The 15,908-nt window shown below is 35.0% G+C and overlaps 4 protein-coding genes across 4 annotated transcripts; 1 reads left to right on the top strand and 3 right to left on the bottom strand.

The window, feature by feature from the left end:
* Positions 1-10: 10 nt before the first annotated feature.
* On the bottom strand, positions 11-4,562 carry LOC124493859 (transcription initiation factor TFIID subunit 1-like). The gene is made up of 2 exons (XM_075731958.1): positions 2,777-4,562; positions 11-2,699 (listed from the first exon to the last, which is right to left on the bottom strand). Exons 1-2 carry the CDS (start codon positions 4,421-4,423, stop codon positions 102-104), a joined length of 4,245 nt encoding a protein of 1,414 aa, XP_075588073.1. The 5' UTR covers positions 4,424-4,562; the 3' UTR covers positions 11-101.
* A 140-nt stretch (positions 4,563-4,702) lies between these two features.
* Positions 4,703-11,158, bottom strand: LOC124493861 (transcription initiation factor TFIID subunit 1-like). Its single transcript, XM_075731957.1, has 3 exons — positions 10,744-11,158; positions 8,633-10,683; positions 4,703-8,575 (listed from the first exon to the last, which is right to left on the bottom strand). Exons 1-3 carry the CDS (start codon positions 11,024-11,026, stop codon positions 4,787-4,789), a joined length of 6,123 nt encoding a protein of 2,040 aa, XP_075588072.1. The 5' UTR covers positions 11,027-11,158; the 3' UTR covers positions 4,703-4,786.
* A 47-nt stretch (positions 11,159-11,205) lies between these two features.
* LOC124493865 (ribosome production factor 1) lies at positions 11,206-12,567 on the top strand. Its single transcript, XM_047056976.2, has 3 exons — positions 11,206-11,533; positions 11,587-11,923; positions 11,997-12,567. The coding sequence occupies exons 1-3, from the start codon at positions 11,285-11,287 to the stop codon at positions 12,425-12,427; spliced, it is 1,017 nt and encodes a 338-aa protein (XP_046912932.2). The 5' UTR covers positions 11,206-11,284; the 3' UTR covers positions 12,428-12,567.
* Positions 12,446-15,835, bottom strand: LOC124493863 (serine/threonine-protein kinase/endoribonuclease IRE1). Its single transcript, XM_047056973.2, has 2 exons — positions 15,521-15,835; positions 12,446-15,448 (listed from the first exon to the last, which is right to left on the bottom strand). The coding sequence occupies exons 1-2, from the start codon at positions 15,638-15,640 to the stop codon at positions 12,596-12,598; spliced, it is 2,973 nt and encodes a 990-aa protein (XP_046912929.2). The 5' UTR covers positions 15,641-15,835; the 3' UTR covers positions 12,446-12,595.
* Positions 15,836-15,908: the final 73 nt, after the last annotated feature.

The following is a 15,908-nucleotide window of genomic DNA, read 5'->3' as shown; positions in this document are numbered from 1 at the left end:
TGAATGAGAATCGTTTATGAATTTTATTTATTTTGATGATTATTAAAATTTTTTATTATTAAAATTTCATATAAATAAACAAAAAAAAATGCAAATAATTATTAGAACCATAAATCATTATCTTCTTCACCATCATTAGCATTTGGTTCAGCAACATCGCCATCATCATCATCCGAATCGGATACATCTAGAACTTGTGATACATCGACAACTGGTTGATTATTATGGTCCATATCATTATCATTTTCATCATCATCACTTTCATCACCACTTTCAATCTGTAAATCATCAGCAACGATATCGGTTCTATCTTGATGATTTTCATCCATATCTACATCTTGAAATAATCTAGCCTGTTTAGCTGGTGGTGGTTGCATTGATTGTTGTTGTTGATCATCATCATATTCTTCGGCCATATTCAATTCATCATCAATCATATCATCATCTAATACGGTAATATTATTATCACCAATAGCTTTTTCCAATTTGATAAGTTCTTCTTCTTTTTGTTGAATTTTCAATACACACAATTCCATTAATCGTCGAGCAATTGTACTGAGAACATGATTTGGTCCATTATAAATCTCGGAATTTTTCACAATCATGTTTACATTATTTAAGAATTCTTCACGATTTTTATAACGTTTATTATGAATATTCTGTCGTATCGATTGTAGATCCATTGGTCGAGTGATTATATTATAATAGTCGGGCACTGTTTTTACATTTACCGGTTGATGAAATGGTTCGGAATCGGGCATGGAACGCATTTTATTGCAAATTTCTTCAAATATATCAGATAAAATGACTAACGGATCGGTACGACGACGATTAGCTGATTTATAATCAGGTTTCTGTAGATAATCCAATCGATCATTATTATCCTGTGTAGCTGAACGTTTCTTCCGTACATCTTTCGGAATCTTTAATTTGATTGATGCCGCTTTCTTTTGTTTTCTTTTCTTTTGTCGTTCTTGTTCCAATTGTTGTCGTTTTTGTTGATCTAAATCTAATTGTTTCATGACAGATTTAGAAAGAACCAATTTCGTTTCATCCAATTTAACTAGATTTTCTTCATTCAATATGGTTGATGATTGGTTAAAATTACTACCACTGTTTTGTTTGATGAATGCATCATCTTTAGTCGTACGAATATGTACATAGGTATCGATGACGGCCGGTTTACGTACCGTTTCAATACGAACATATTCTTTTCCTTCCGAATCCGTAAACGTTCGATATATTTTCAGGATTCGACCAGTTGATGATGATGAAAACATCAGAGCATTTTCATCATTATTATCATTATCATCGGCATTCGAATCGTTTTTACGTTTTTTCGAATCAACGCTCATTCCTTGATTCGATGATTCTTCACGTAACATTAATTTTTTCAATTCTCTTCGTTCCTCTTCCTCTCTGTCACGTGATATTTGATTGATCGTTTTCTTATTAGCCAACATTGATTCAATATTTTTGCCCAATTCTTCAATTTCCGAATCTTCCTCTTCTTCGCTTTCATCTTCATCGGTGGAAAGATCTTCGGTTGAGGCAAGTACTCTGTTTTGTAGATCAAATATACGTTGACATTCTTCTTTATATCGTTCTTGATGTTCAGCAATTGAGAATCGATTACCACGTGCAAATTTACTCATAGCATCATCTTCACCCTGTCCACCATTACTATCGCCTGTTTGCTGTTTCACCTGTTTGGTCGATAGCGTACGAACCACATCAATTACTTCCCAACGACTCAATTTTTTAATCTCATCATCGGGTACACCGAATTTTCGTAATAATTGTTTTGCTGCATTCAACGGTAGTCTACGAAGATCGGCATCCGTACCGGTTACTGTTTTTTTAGGCAACGGTTCTTTCTGCTGCTCTTCTTTTGATTGTTGTGGTTTATTTGGTATGCGAACATAGGAAAATCCTTCACCACAACCAGTTGGATCAGCAACACCAGTCAATTGTAATAAACATTTGCCTTTCATGGCTGATACAAATGCTCGGCTTGTATTCCATGGAGCCGCTTTCACTTCATCATCCATTTTGACTTGTAGATCTTCATCTTCAGCATCATCCGGTGCAAACATAGATTTCTCACCATAACCGGCATCTTTGAGACGTTGTTCGGCTGCCAACATCGAGTAATATGCACAACAAGCTTCGGGTGATACCATAGCACGAATTTCATCTTCGGATGGTAAACGAAAATCTGATTTCAGCACCCACCAATTTGAATCCATTCCAGTTCGTTTAAAATCAGCACATTGTTTTAATCGTTTACGAATTGAACTTTCTGAATGCAATGGGAAAGCTTTTTTGATATCTTCCATTTTGATTCGTCGTGGATTATCATTGTTTTTCCAGAATAATCGAAAAATGAAAACTTGTAGAAAATCACGCATAAAATTATTCGCTTTCTTTGAATTTGGCCCCGGAACTTCGTACAGTGGTAATTCCTGCCCAACAGTATAGATAGTTTCCACTTCTCGAATATGATAATTATCTCTGGTGCGAATGACAAGAAAATCAGTTTCCGGTAATTGATGTTCGTATATCGGTACACGAAAAAGATTATTTTCAAGTGCTTGTTGAGATTGACCATGCTGCAGATTGCCCAAAAATGGTGATGTATGACAATAGACAGTTTCACCATATTTATAATTCGGTGCTCCACTATCTTTGCCCAGTTTCTGTAACATTTCCAATGCAATTAAAATACAATTAATTAATAATTTAAATAATCTACAAGAATGACAATAAAACATACCCTTCGATAATAATTTTTAATTTTTGTAGCCATACCAACTTGCATAATTAATGGTGGATGTTCTTCAGAATATTCAGTCAATATAAGATCACCATCTTTTCCGGTAAGATCTTCAGGTGTGCGCATGAAAAACATTTCACCGCCGCCAGATGCTTGTCGTTCTTGTTCACGTTGTTTAGCTTTACGTTTGATATGTTTGACCAATGGTTGAACGCCATGCGGTAATGTATCAGCAATAGCTCCATGTGAATATCGTTTCAATGAAGGACGATGAAATGTTCGTAATCGTTGATAGCTTAGGAATGTTGGGAAAAATGGTTGCCGCAATTCCAATGCTGGAATCGAATGCTGTATTAGATTATTGCCAACATCGGTGGTTGTTTTTTGTGCATAATATTCATCATTCGATATGTTATATGGATCTTTCTCACCAGAAGGTGGTGATGGCGGCTGTAAAATTTCTGGTTCGGCTATAACACCAGTCTTACCCAATAACAATCGTGATTTACGTATACCTTCCTTCTTTTCTTTTGTCGGTTGATTTTTATTACTTTCATTTGGATCTTCATCGTTAGGCACTTCCAATATAATATTTTCATCATTTCGATCCAATACAAGAAGCGGTGGTTCGGGTATACGATCCATAGCTTCACTATCCCAGATGACTGAATCTTCCCAAAGTCCATAAACAAGATCGTCATTTTCAATCGGAAAAATCGAGAACCATTGATCATCGTGATCATCATTTTTCTTAAATGATGACGATGATGATGAGGACGATGGTATTGGAATCGATTTTGGTGCTGCTGAGCCACGCATTTGCTGTGTGAATGCTGTAGCCGTACGGTTATGTCCTGATGGTAACCATCCAGATGCCAGATGTTTGTCATTTAATTTGGCCAGAATTTTCTGCCTTACTTCATCAGCATTCCAGATTACTTCTTTTTCCCAATGGAATTGTGTGACTAAATGAAAAGCATCATCATCATCGTTTGATAACGGCTGATTATCTAATGGTGATTGTTTCGATTTTGTAGCAGATGAGCAATGATCATCTTTTTTGTTATCATCGTCACCGTCGATGAATGAATCTTGATTTTTCAGCTTAAATCCATAATCAAAGCCATCACCATTTTCTGGTACTTTCATACGATCATACCAGAATCTTGCCGGTCCATAACGCCATTCAGCTATCTTATTACGATCTTCATTCTCTCCGGCACCATTTTTACCGTGTTCATCATCGATAAAATCATTTTGCATCAAACGAATTTCATCATCCATTTCAATCATATCGGCTGGTATGTATTCCACTGGACAGGCATCAAATTGCCAAATATCTCTATTGTTCTTATCAATTGGTGGTATCTTTGTTTGTTGTACAATGAATAATTTATTTTCAAATATACTATTACGGACTGATTTCCAAATCTGTGGCAATGACGATGATTTATCTGGACCAAATAAGCGTGAAAATCGTAAAACTTGATTATGACGAAATTCTGGAAATAATTTCGTAACATCAAGATCGGCATATTTTGATGGTAACATTGCAGCCAATGGTGTAACTAGCCGTTTTTTGCATGTATGAGGTTGTTTTTTATTCCCTTCACACAGTTTGTCATTATCACCATCTAAAATGTCCATTACACAGAAAAAAAATCCACCATCAAAATGGGGAAAAGATTGTACAGTAACAGTCAAGTTGTAGGAGGAGCTTAACTGATGATGCTAATGTTTCATGAAAAATGAACCAAATTAGTAGCTTGGAAGTAACTTTGCATAACTTTGCAATCTGTGAACAATTTTCGCTATATTGTGGTTACTGGGCACTGGTCAAAGATCAAACTTGTAATCGTGAAAAATGGCCTATTGGTCAGATAACTATTTCAACTTTAACATTCGACGAATCAATGATGAGAATCGTTTTACATTATTACGAATTTTATTTATTTTGATGATTATTAAAAAATTTCATATACATAAACAAAAAAAAAATGCAAATAATTATTAGAACCATAAATCATTATCTTCTTCACCATCATCAGCATTTGGTTCAGCAACATCGCCATCATCATCATCATCATCATCCGAATCGGATACATCTAGATCCTGTGATACATCGACAACTGGTTGATTATTATGGTCCATATCATTATCATTTTCATCATCATCATCAATATTATCATCATCGATGGCCATTTGTCGATTTGATTCAAACGATTGCTTTTGTTGTTGTTGTTGATGATGATACAATGATGATTGTTGGGCAAATGAACTTTTCAATAGAAATTCAGATGGATCATAATTTTCATCAAAATCATCAACATTTTGATGATATGATGATGATTGTTGTTCGGATATAAATGAATGTTGTTGTTGTTGTTGATGATGATGAGCATCATGCCAACCGGATAATGATTCAGGATCATCATGATCATCATCATCATCATCATCACTTTCATCACCACTTTCAATCTGTAAATCATCAGCAACAATATCGGTTGTATCTTGTTGATTTTCATCCATATCAACATCTTGAAATAATCTAGCCTGTTTAGCTGGTGGTGGTTGCATTGATTGTTGTTGTTGATCATCATCATATTCTTCGGCCATATTCGATTCATCATCAATCATATCATCATCTAATCCGGTAATATTATGATCACCAATAGCTTTTTCCAATACGATTAACTGTGATTCATATTGTTTTAATTCGATGTTTGCCACTTCAACAATTTGTGCTGCTTTACGTGTAAATTCACTGTCTGGACCATTAAATCGAACACTATTCTCATAGATAAGGCCAACATGTTGGAGAAATGTTTCACGTGTTTTGTATACATGATTCGTGGCATTCTGTTCGAGAGTATCCAAATCCATTGGATTTTTAATAATATCATAATAATTTTTAACCGTTTTTTTATTCACCGGTTTATGGAATGACCATGTATCCGGTATGGTTTTCAATTTTTGTGCCACAATCGTTTTGAGTATGTAGGAAAAGGCTGTTTGATCTTCATCCAATAATGGATTGATGACTTTTTCCAATTTGATAAGTTCTTCTTCTTTTTGTTGAATTTTCAACACACACAATTCCATTAATCGTCGAGCGATTGTACTGAGAACATGATTTGGCCCATTATAAATCTCTGAATTTTTCACAATCATGTTTACATCATTCAAGAATTCTTCACGATTTTTATAACGTTTATTACGAATATTCTGTCTTATCGATTGTAGATCCATTGGTCGAGTGATTATATTATAATAATCGGGCACTGTTTTTACATTGACCGGTTGATGAAATGGTTCAGAATCGGGCATGGAACGCATTTCATTCCAAATTTCTTCAAATATATCAGATAAAATGACTAATGGATCGGTACGACGACGATTAGCTGATTTATAATCAGGTTTCTGTAGATAATCCAATCGATCATTATTATCCTGTGTAGCTGAACGTTTCTTCCGTTTCTTCAGTACATCTTTCGGTATCTTTAATTTGATTGAAGCCGCTTTCTTTTGTTGTCGTTCTAGTTCTAATTGTTGTTGTTTTTGTTGCTCTAAATCTAATTGTTTCATAACGGATTTCGAAAGAACCAATTTCGTTTCATCCAATTTGACCAGATTCTCTTCATTCAAAATGGTTGATGATTGGTTAAGATTAGTACCAATTACACCGCCACCACCACCAATACTATCGTCGGCAGATAAGTCATTTCCATTGCCAAATGTTATCGAACCAGCTTCCGGATTTCCATACAATGGACATGCACGATTTGTACGCATATGGCCAACACTACCACATGCACCACATTTTAATTTCAAATTCGTCTCTTTATCTTTACGGCTAGATCTTTTAGTCACTTTCGATGATGATGATGATGAAGATATTAAATCGATAGGTGTGGTGGGCGTACCAAGTGGTGTACCACCAACACCCATAGGATTCAGATTGGGATTAAACAAAAATGGTGAAGCCAAACTAGCAGGTGTAGATGTTGCAATGAGTGGTGGTTGTGATGGCATAGCACCACTAATCGAACCAATATTCATCGTTGAATTGAGCGTTGTCGTAATACCAAAACTATTGCGTAAAGAATTGGCTAATTTTTCACGTTCCTGATTACGTTTCATACGTCGTAACTGTTCCTGTATTCGGCGTTTTTCTTTACGTTTCTCCTCTTTCTGTTGTTCATCCATTGCCGATGCAAATTGTTTGATGAATGCATCATCTTTAGTCGTACGAATACGAACATAGGTATCGATGACGGCCGGTTTTCGTACTGTTTCAATACGAACATATTCTTTTCCTTCCGAATCCGTAAACGTTCGATATATTTTCAGGATTCGACCAGTTGATGATGATGAAGACATCAGAGCATTTCCATCATTATTATCATTATCATCGGCATTCGAATCGTTTTTACGTTTTTTCGAATCACCACTCATTCCTTGATTCGATGATTCTTCACGTAACATTAATTTTTTCAATTCTCTTCGTTCCTCTTCCTCTCTGTCACGTGATATTTGATTGATCGTTTTCTTATTAGCCAACATTGATTCAATATTTTTGCCCAATTCTTCAATTTCCGAATCTTCCTCTTCTTCGCTTTCATCTTCATCGGTGGAAAGATCTTCGGTTGAGGCAAGTACTCTGTTTTGTAGATCAAATATACGTTGACATTCTTCTTTATATCGTTCTTGATGTTCAGCAATTGAAAATCGATTACCACGGGCAAATTTACTCATAGCATCATCTTCACCCTGTCCACCATTACTATCGCCGGTTTGTTGTTTCACCTGTTTGGTCGATAGCGTACGAACCACATCAATTACTTCCCAACGACTCAATTTTTTAATCTCATCATCAGGTACACCGAATTTTCGCAACAATTGCTTTGCTGCATTCAACGGTAGTCTACGAAGATCGGCATCCGTACCGGTTACTGTTTTTTTAGGCAACGGTTCTTTCTGTTGTTCTTCTTTTGACTGTTGTGGTTTATTTGGTATGCGAACATAGGAAAATCCTTCACCACAACCAGTTGGATCAGCAACACCAGTCAATTGTAATAAACATTTGCCTTTCATGGCTGATACAAATGCTCGGCTTGTATTCCATGGAGCCGCTTTCACTTCATCATCCATTTTGACTTGTAGATCTTCATCTTCAGCATCATCCGGTGCAAACATAGATTTCTCACCATAACCGGCATCTTTGAGACGTTGTTCGGCTGCCAACATCGAGTAATATGCACAACAAGCTTCGGGTGATACCATAGCACGAATTTCATCTTCGGATGGTAAACGAAAATCTGATTTCAGCACCCACCAATTTGAATCCATTCCAGTTCGTTTAAAATCAGCACATTGTTTTAATCGTTTACGAATTGAACTTTCTGAATGCAATGGGAAAGCTTTTTTGATATCTTCCATTTTGATTCGTCGTGGATTATCATTGTTTTTCCAGAATAAGCGAAAAATGAAAACTTGTAGAAAATCACGCATAAAATTATTCGCTTTCTTTGAATTTGGCCCCGGAACTTCGTACAGTGGTAATTCCTGCCCAACAGTATAGATAGTTTCCACTTCTCGAATATGATAATTATCTCTGGTGCGAATGACAAGAAAATCAGTTTCCGGTAATTGATGTTCGTATATCGGTACACGAAAAAGATTATTTTCAAGTGCTTGTTGAGATTGACCATGCTGCAGATTGCCCAAAAATGGTGATGTATGACAATAGACAGTTTCACCATATTTATAATTCGGTGCTCCACTATCTTTACCCAGTTTCTGTAACAATACAATTAATTAATTTAAATAATTTACAAGAATGACAATAAAACATACCCTTCGATAATAATTTTTAATTTTTGTGGCCATACCAACTTGCATGATTAATGGTGGATGTTCTTCAGAATATTCAGTCAATATAAGATCACCATCTTTTCCGGTAAGATCTTCAGGTGTGCGCATGAAAAACATTTCACCGCCGCCAGATGCTTGTCGTTCTTGTTCACGTTGTTTAGCTTTACGTTTGATATGTTTGACCAATGGTTGAACGCCATGCGGTAATGTATCGGCAATAGCTCCATGTGAATATCGTTTCAATGAAGGACGATGAAATGCTCGTAATCGTTGATAGCTTAGGAATGTTGGGAAAAATGGTTGCCGCAATTCCAATGCTGGAATCGAATGCTGTATTAGATTACTGCCAACATTGGATTTGAGTGTCGCATCGGTGGTTGTTTTTTGTGCATAATATTCATCATTTGATATGTTATATGGATCTTTCTCACCCGAAGGTGGTGATGGCGGCTGTAGAATTTCTGGTTCGGCTATAACGCCAGCCTTACCCAATAATAATCGAGATTTACGTATACCTTCCTTCTTTTCTTTTGTCGGTTGATTTTTATTACTTTCATTTGGATCTTCATCGTTAGGCACTTCCAATATAATATTTTCATCATTTCGATCCAATACAAGAAGCGGTGGTTCGGGTATACGATCCATAGCTTCACTATCCCAGATGACTGAATCTTCCCAAAGTCCATAAACAAGATCGTCATTTTCAATCGGAAAAATCGAGAACCATTGATCATCGTGATCATCATTTTTAGAACTATCAGCAGTATTTTTTTTACCATCATTTTTCTTAAATGATGATGAGGACGATGGTATTGGTATCGATTTTGGTGCTGCTGAGCCACGCATTTGCTGTGTGAATGCTGTAGCCGTACGGTTATGTCCTGATGGTAACCATCCAGATGCCAGATGTTTGTCATTTAATTTGGCCAGAATTTTCTGCCTTACTTCATCAGCATTCCAGATTACTTCGTTTTCCCAATTTAATTGTGTGACTAAATGAAAAGCATCATCATCATCGTTTGATAATGGCTGATTATCTAATGGTGATTGTTTCGACTTTGTAGCAGATGAGCAATGATCATCTTTGTTGTTATCATCGTTCTCATCACCGTTATCATCGTCACCGTCAATGAATGAATCTTGATTTTTCAGTTTAAATCCATAGTCAAAGCCATCGCCATTTTCTGGTACTTTCATACGATCATACCAGAATCTTGCCGGTCCATAACGCCATTCAGCTATCTTATTACGATCTTCATTCTCACCGGCACTATTTTTACCGTGTTCATCATCGATAAAATCATTTTGCATCAAACGAATTTCATCATCCATTTCAATCATATCGGCTGGTATGTCTTCCACTGGACAGGCATCAAATTCCCAAATATCTCTATTGTTCTTATCAATTGGTGGTGTCTTTGTTTGTTGTACAATGAATAATTTATTTTCAAATATATGACGATTTCGTCGTTTATTACGGACTGATTTCCAAATCTGTGGCAATGACGATGATTTACCTGGACCAAATAGGCGCGAAAATCGTAAAACTTGATTATGACGAAATTCTGGAAATAATTCGGTAACATCAAGATCGGCATATTTTGATGGTAACATTGCAGCCAATGGTGTATCTAGACGTTTTTTGCATGTTTGAGATTGATGTTCACTACCTTCACACAGTTTTTCATTATCACCATCTATATGATCCTGTTGTTGTTCTTCGATTTGAATGTTGTTCGATTTAACGGTTAATGAATCAGTCTTTCGAATCGGTTGTTGTGGTATAACAAATCCATCTTTATCTTTTTGAATTTCTATCTGGTTATCTTTCTGTTTGCCATCAGATTGTGAACCTAAATTCTGATTTTTATCATCATCGTAATCATCATCGTCGCAATTATCATTTTTATTCGTTTGAATGATGTTGTTTAGCAAATCTTCAACAAATGATTGTTCCTCATCGGCAACGAATTCATTAATATCAGAATAATCGACTGCAATTTCAGATTTGATATCTAAATCAGAATCAGATCCTTTGTATAGATTGGATAAATCAATTTATAAGTTTAGAAATAATCATCATACATTCATACCTTTACCATCATCATCGTCCGATAAACGTTTGTCATTATCGGATTGTCGTTGCTGAGATGAATCATCATCATCATCATCTTCAATCAATTCTTCAAAGGGAATAATCGATGATAGATGTGGTTGCAATGAATCAAGATGACGGCGACATTCATCATCAAATATATCGCCGGTTAATTCACCATTTTCATCAATGTTACCGAACAAAATGGCGCTTGCTATTCGGCTTGCCGATGAAGATGATCTCGGCAAATCATCATTATCTTCTTCGTCCGACGACATCATTATTATGTCGGATTGATTGATAAATTGAAAATTTTCACCACAAATTTAAGTATTATTTCAGTATTATACAGAATAAACACTAAAATTGTAAACAGAATAATGGAGAATGATGATGAGCTCAATATATTGAATGGAATAAATTAATCTTTTGATTCTAGATGGTGCTGGTGTTTATTAATATTTCACATGTTTGCTCACGTGAAAATTCAGGAATTTCTATATATTTTTTTTCGATAAAAAATTCCAAACTTTTGCAACATGGATAACGAAGATTTTTACGATGATCTTGATGAAGATGATGGTCATTCATTCGATGATTATAATGATGATGAAGCTAATGTTGTTGGTATCGATGATAAATGTGAAGAAATGTCAATGGCAAACGATCCACCAAAAAATAAACTAGTTACAAACCTAGAAAAATTGACCAAATCTAAACGATTACATCGGGAAGAATGCCGAAAAATTCGTGGCAAAGAAAAACGCTTACGACGAAAACGTAAAAAGGTAAACTAGTGGTAATTTATTGCTATAAAAATTGAAAATAATCATTCACATAGGAATTAGGATTACCGAAACAAGTACCACGAACAATTGAAAACACTCGAACACCGAATGATGACCAAGTTGATGCCGATGATGAAGAGATTCATCTGGATGAATCATTGGATGAAATGGCCACATATTTTAGCAAACAAATTCCACCCAAAGTTTTGATCACATCTAGCCATAATTCACATCGACGAACAATCCGATTTTGTCGTGAATTACGTGATACGATCACAGCATCTGAATTAAGGTGGCGAAAAAAATGTCCCATGAAGAAACTTGTTAAATGTGCCAATGATCGTGGTTATACTGACATTTTGGTCGTCAATGAAGATTGGTCCAAACCAAGTGAGTACTTTGATATCTTTAATTGAGTAAATCGAAATTGACTTACATTACGATTCTATGTTGGATTACTCAGATGGATTACTACATATACATCTACCGAATGGACCTACCGCTTTTTATAGACTTAGTAGTATCCGTTATTGTAAAGAGATTAAAAATCGGGCCTCGTACAACAATAGCCACCCGGAAATTATTGTCAATAATATGACTACACGTCTTGGCCATTCAATCGGTCGAATGTTAGCATCATTATTTCATTTTGAACCACAATTTCGTGGCCGTAAAGTGGTTACATTTCATAATCAACGTGATTACATTTTTTTCCGTCATCATTTATATGAATTCAAACAGAGTGAACGTGTTGCTATTCGTGAACTTGGTCCAAGATTCACGATGAAATTACAATCATTACAACATGGAACATTCGATTCTAAACACGGAGAATATGAATGGAAATTGCAACGTCATGAACAGGGTGTAAATCGAAGAAAATTTTTTCTTTAAATAAATTTAATATGATTGAAATTGGAATAATTATATCATATATTATCATATATCATATTATATTTTTTAATGTATAAAAAAATGGTCAATATAATAATAATAACAATTAATCAATTAAATAAATTCTTAATATGTAAGGCCAATATAATAATTGATAATCACATCACATTAAATCTTGAATACATCATTGTAGAAATGGGAATCAGTCGTTATTGTTTCAATGTTTGAATCCATTGGTTCATTTATTGAATCTATCGTTGTTTTTGCTGTTGTAGATATTGACTGTTGTTGTTCGTGTTGTTTTTGTGGAAGAGAAAAAGGAATTGTTGATAATGATGGTGGCTGTTTTTTACGTTGTCTTAGATTAAAAACAAATGGATGCATACCATTTTCTTCTTTCCATCGTTCATTCCAACGAATTGTTGCTCTTGATAATGGCTTAAATCGAAATGAATGCACATTACTCATTTGATCATGCTGTGTGTTTGTATAATAATAATGTCGAAATACATCTTCATTTGAACATGATTGTAATGCTATGTATGAATGTATGATGAGTCTTGGAAAACGACATGTAAAATAACGTGAAAATTCATTCGGTATCGAACCAAGTGATCGTTGTACACTGGCATCAAGTTCATGATAATGATGACGTTTATTTCGTATGGCTCGTAATAGATCTCGTACGGAATGTCCTTTATATGAACGAAATTTTCGTAGATCTTCTTGTAATTCAATCGTAATACAACGACGCCAATCACCACGACATACATCTAATGAACCTTGTTCCAGTGTACGTATTAATTCTGAATCCGATTGTTCACATTCGAATCGATCAGAAACATCTTGCATGAATTGCAATGATTGTTGTTCATTCCAAAAATATGGATGTCTAACAATAGCATCGATTGGTGGACGATTATCCACCTTTTGATCAATCATTGGTTCGACCAATGATCGAAGACATATATCATCTTCGTTATTTAGTCGATTTAGATCAGCCTGACCATTCAATATTGCTGTCTGTCGATTGATTAGATTGCCAAATGGATGATCACCATCTGTATGGACATAGTAGATTAAACATCCCATCGAAAAGATATCGTTTGGTTTTGATGGTTTTTCATACTCTCCATTTACTTTCCGTATCAATATTTCCGGAGCAATCCAGCCTTCGGTACCGGCCGAACGATTATCAGCCGTAGACATTGATTCTGAAGATAGAATTTTCGATACACCAAAATCAGTGATCATTATTTTTCTTCGTCGAACAACATTTTTGGTAGATTGAATCGATGATATCAATATGTTTGCCGGCTTAATATCACGATGTACAATATCCAATGAATGTAGATGATGAAGACCTGAACATGCTTGCTTCAATACATCTATTTTATCCAGCTGTGATGATGAATCAACGGCGCCTTTTTTCATTTCATCAATATAATCGGCTAATGTCATTTCGGCCAATTCGATTGCAATATAAGTGAATTGATCATCACATTCAGTGGCAAAATAACGAATTAGATTTGGATGTTGTAATTGTCTCAATAGGTCAATTTCTCGATTAGCCAATCGAAAACAATCGGATACGATACGTTTAACAGCAATTTGTTGTTTACCTTCGAATAGTCCTTTGTATACACAGGTACCGGCACAGCCACGACCAATTATATCGCTTAGATTGAATGTTATTTTACCGATACTAATTTGGCTATCATTTGATGTTGATAATATTAATGTCTTTTTATCGTTATTAATATGATTACGTTTATCCAGATAGAACAGAGCCAAAATTGGTACCAAGATGGCCATTATGACGAGCAATACCAACAGAATTATCAAATTAAACATCCAGAATGTATAATATTCAATTGCATCATTATTTGCAGAACTTTTTCGATTCGAACTATAGTCTTGAATTTGCAATCGTTCATCAATCACCTGTGTTCGGCCATCTGAATAGGCTACATTCGATATGAGCTGTGTTCGTGGTATGACTGAAAATTTAATTTCCGAATCTTTCGGATATTCATAATAGCCAAGCAGATATTTCAATAGATCAAATCGATCATCAAATTTCCCCGGTAGTAGGGGACCTTCAATGAGGTAATCTGAATCTTTACGAATTTGATTCGTTTCAACCAAAGCGCTTAATGCATACAATGATTTTGATTCGCTTAATTCACCTACATAAACGGATGGAAATAGTTTCGGTTTTGGTCCGAAAAAATTTGTTGTATTGATAAAACCACCAATTGTGAAGAATGGAACACGATGTATGATTGGGAAATTGGCTGTTTCTGACAATCGATATATCGATACAATGGGTGAATCAAATTCGAATGACCATAGGAAAGAATTGTGGCCATTCGTTACATCCATTGTGGCAATTTTACCATTCGTACTAGAAGTAAGATGTAAAAATTCATATGAACTTTGTGATATTGAACTGATCATTGATGGTGAATAATCGATATAGGTGAAATTAAATATCTTTTCTCGATTCTGTGAACTAAATACAGAGATTTGATATTCACTTTTGAACAGATGTAATAGATTGTGTGTAGCAGGTAATAATGGATCAGGAATTGGTTGTTCGGGTGTTGGACAAACCGGTGAATCGACATTGATTGAATCAATTTTGTTACCACTTTCAACATCGACAATAATCCATTCATCAATTTTTTTACTTGCATAAATCATACCATCCGAGCTTCGACATGGTGATGTGGCAACTAATTCACTAATGGTGAATGGTAATTTTTCCAATGTTGTACGACGATTGTGCTTGTTTTTATCATGACTGAAACCATTAAATAGATATAATGTACCATCTTTGGGATCCGGTAAAAGAAAATGATGTTGTTTATTATCATCAGATATGTTAATCAATGGTGACATCTGAAGAATTGGTGAATTCGGAATGGTCCATTTGATTAGACCGTTTCGTTGTGATACGGCATGAAATGAACCATCCAATGTTGTGATCAAAAGCAGGTGATCACGAACGGCTACATCCTGCGTTTTTTTAATTCGATAACAAACAAATGAAATATAATATTACATCATCTTCAAAATGGGCAACATTACCTTAGCCTCTTGGACGGTATTATTCGAATGAACATGATGAATGATTGTGCTAATGATAATTATATACAATAAAAACAATATAGATGACAATAATAATCGATTATTAAAAAATTGAGCCATAATTTAGTCACATTTTCTGACATCATCATTTACGTGACAAAGAATTTTTCACAATCAACGTGTTTGTATTATTAATTAACAATGCGTTTGCGTCTAAATGTCAGGCGATTTCACAACAACAACAAATATATACTGCAGGCGTTTTTTTTTTGTATTAAATGGAACTCTTCAAATGAGGCTCAATATTTATTACATAAAAAAAATATTAAATCGATATCGAACATCTGACATATATCCATTTGTATCGTACTGTATGAACGGGCGGTAA

The sequence above is a fragment of the Dermatophagoides farinae genome, chromosome 6, assembly GCF_024713945.1.
Source record: "Dermatophagoides farinae isolate YC_2012a chromosome 6, ASM2471394v1, whole genome shotgun sequence".
Lineage (NCBI taxonomy): Eukaryota > Metazoa > Arthropoda > Arachnida > Sarcoptiformes > Pyroglyphidae > Dermatophagoides > Dermatophagoides farinae.
The sequence above is the reverse complement of the archived record's forward strand: the minus strand, read 5'-3'. Positions and strand labels throughout refer to the sequence as shown.

Bases quoted from the DNA above. Each gene is read 5' to 3' on its own strand.
- LOC124493865 (XM_047056976.2), top strand. From the start codon at position 11,285: ATGGATAACGAAGATTTTTACGATGATCTTGATGAAGATGATGGTCAT. The intron at 11,534-11,586 runs GTAAACTAGTGG...TCATTCACATAG, and splicing joins TACGACGAAAACGTAAAAAG to GAATTAGGATTACCGAAACA. The intron at 11,924-11,996 runs GTGAGTACTTTG...TGGATTACTCAG, and splicing joins TGAAGATTGGTCCAAACCAA to ATGGATTACTACATATACAT.
- LOC124493861 (XM_075731957.1), bottom strand. From the start codon at position 11,026: ATGATGTCGTCGGACGAAGAAGATAATGATGATTTGCCGAGATCATCT. The intron at 10,684-10,743 runs GTATGAATGTAT...ATCTATACAAAG, and splicing joins GGACGATGATGATGGTAAAG to GATCTGATTCTGATTTAGAT. The intron at 8,576-8,632 runs GTATGTTTTATT...GTATTGTTACAG, and splicing joins TTAAAAATTATTATCGAAGG to AAACTGGGTAAAGATAGTGG.
- LOC124493859 (XM_075731958.1), bottom strand. From the start codon at position 4,423: ATGGACATTTTAGATGGTGATAATGACAAACTGTGTGAAGGGAATAAA. The intron at 2,700-2,776 runs GTATGTTTTATT...GAAATGTTACAG, and splicing joins TTAAAAATTATTATCGAAGG to AAACTGGGCAAAGATAGTGG.
- LOC124493863 (XM_047056973.2), bottom strand. From the start codon at position 15,640: ATGGCTCAATTTTTTAATAATCGATTATTATTGTCATCTATATTGTTT. The intron at 15,449-15,520 runs GTAATGTTGCCC...AAAAAAACGCAG, and splicing joins ATACCGTCCAAGAGGCTAAG to GATGTAGCCGTTCGTGATCA.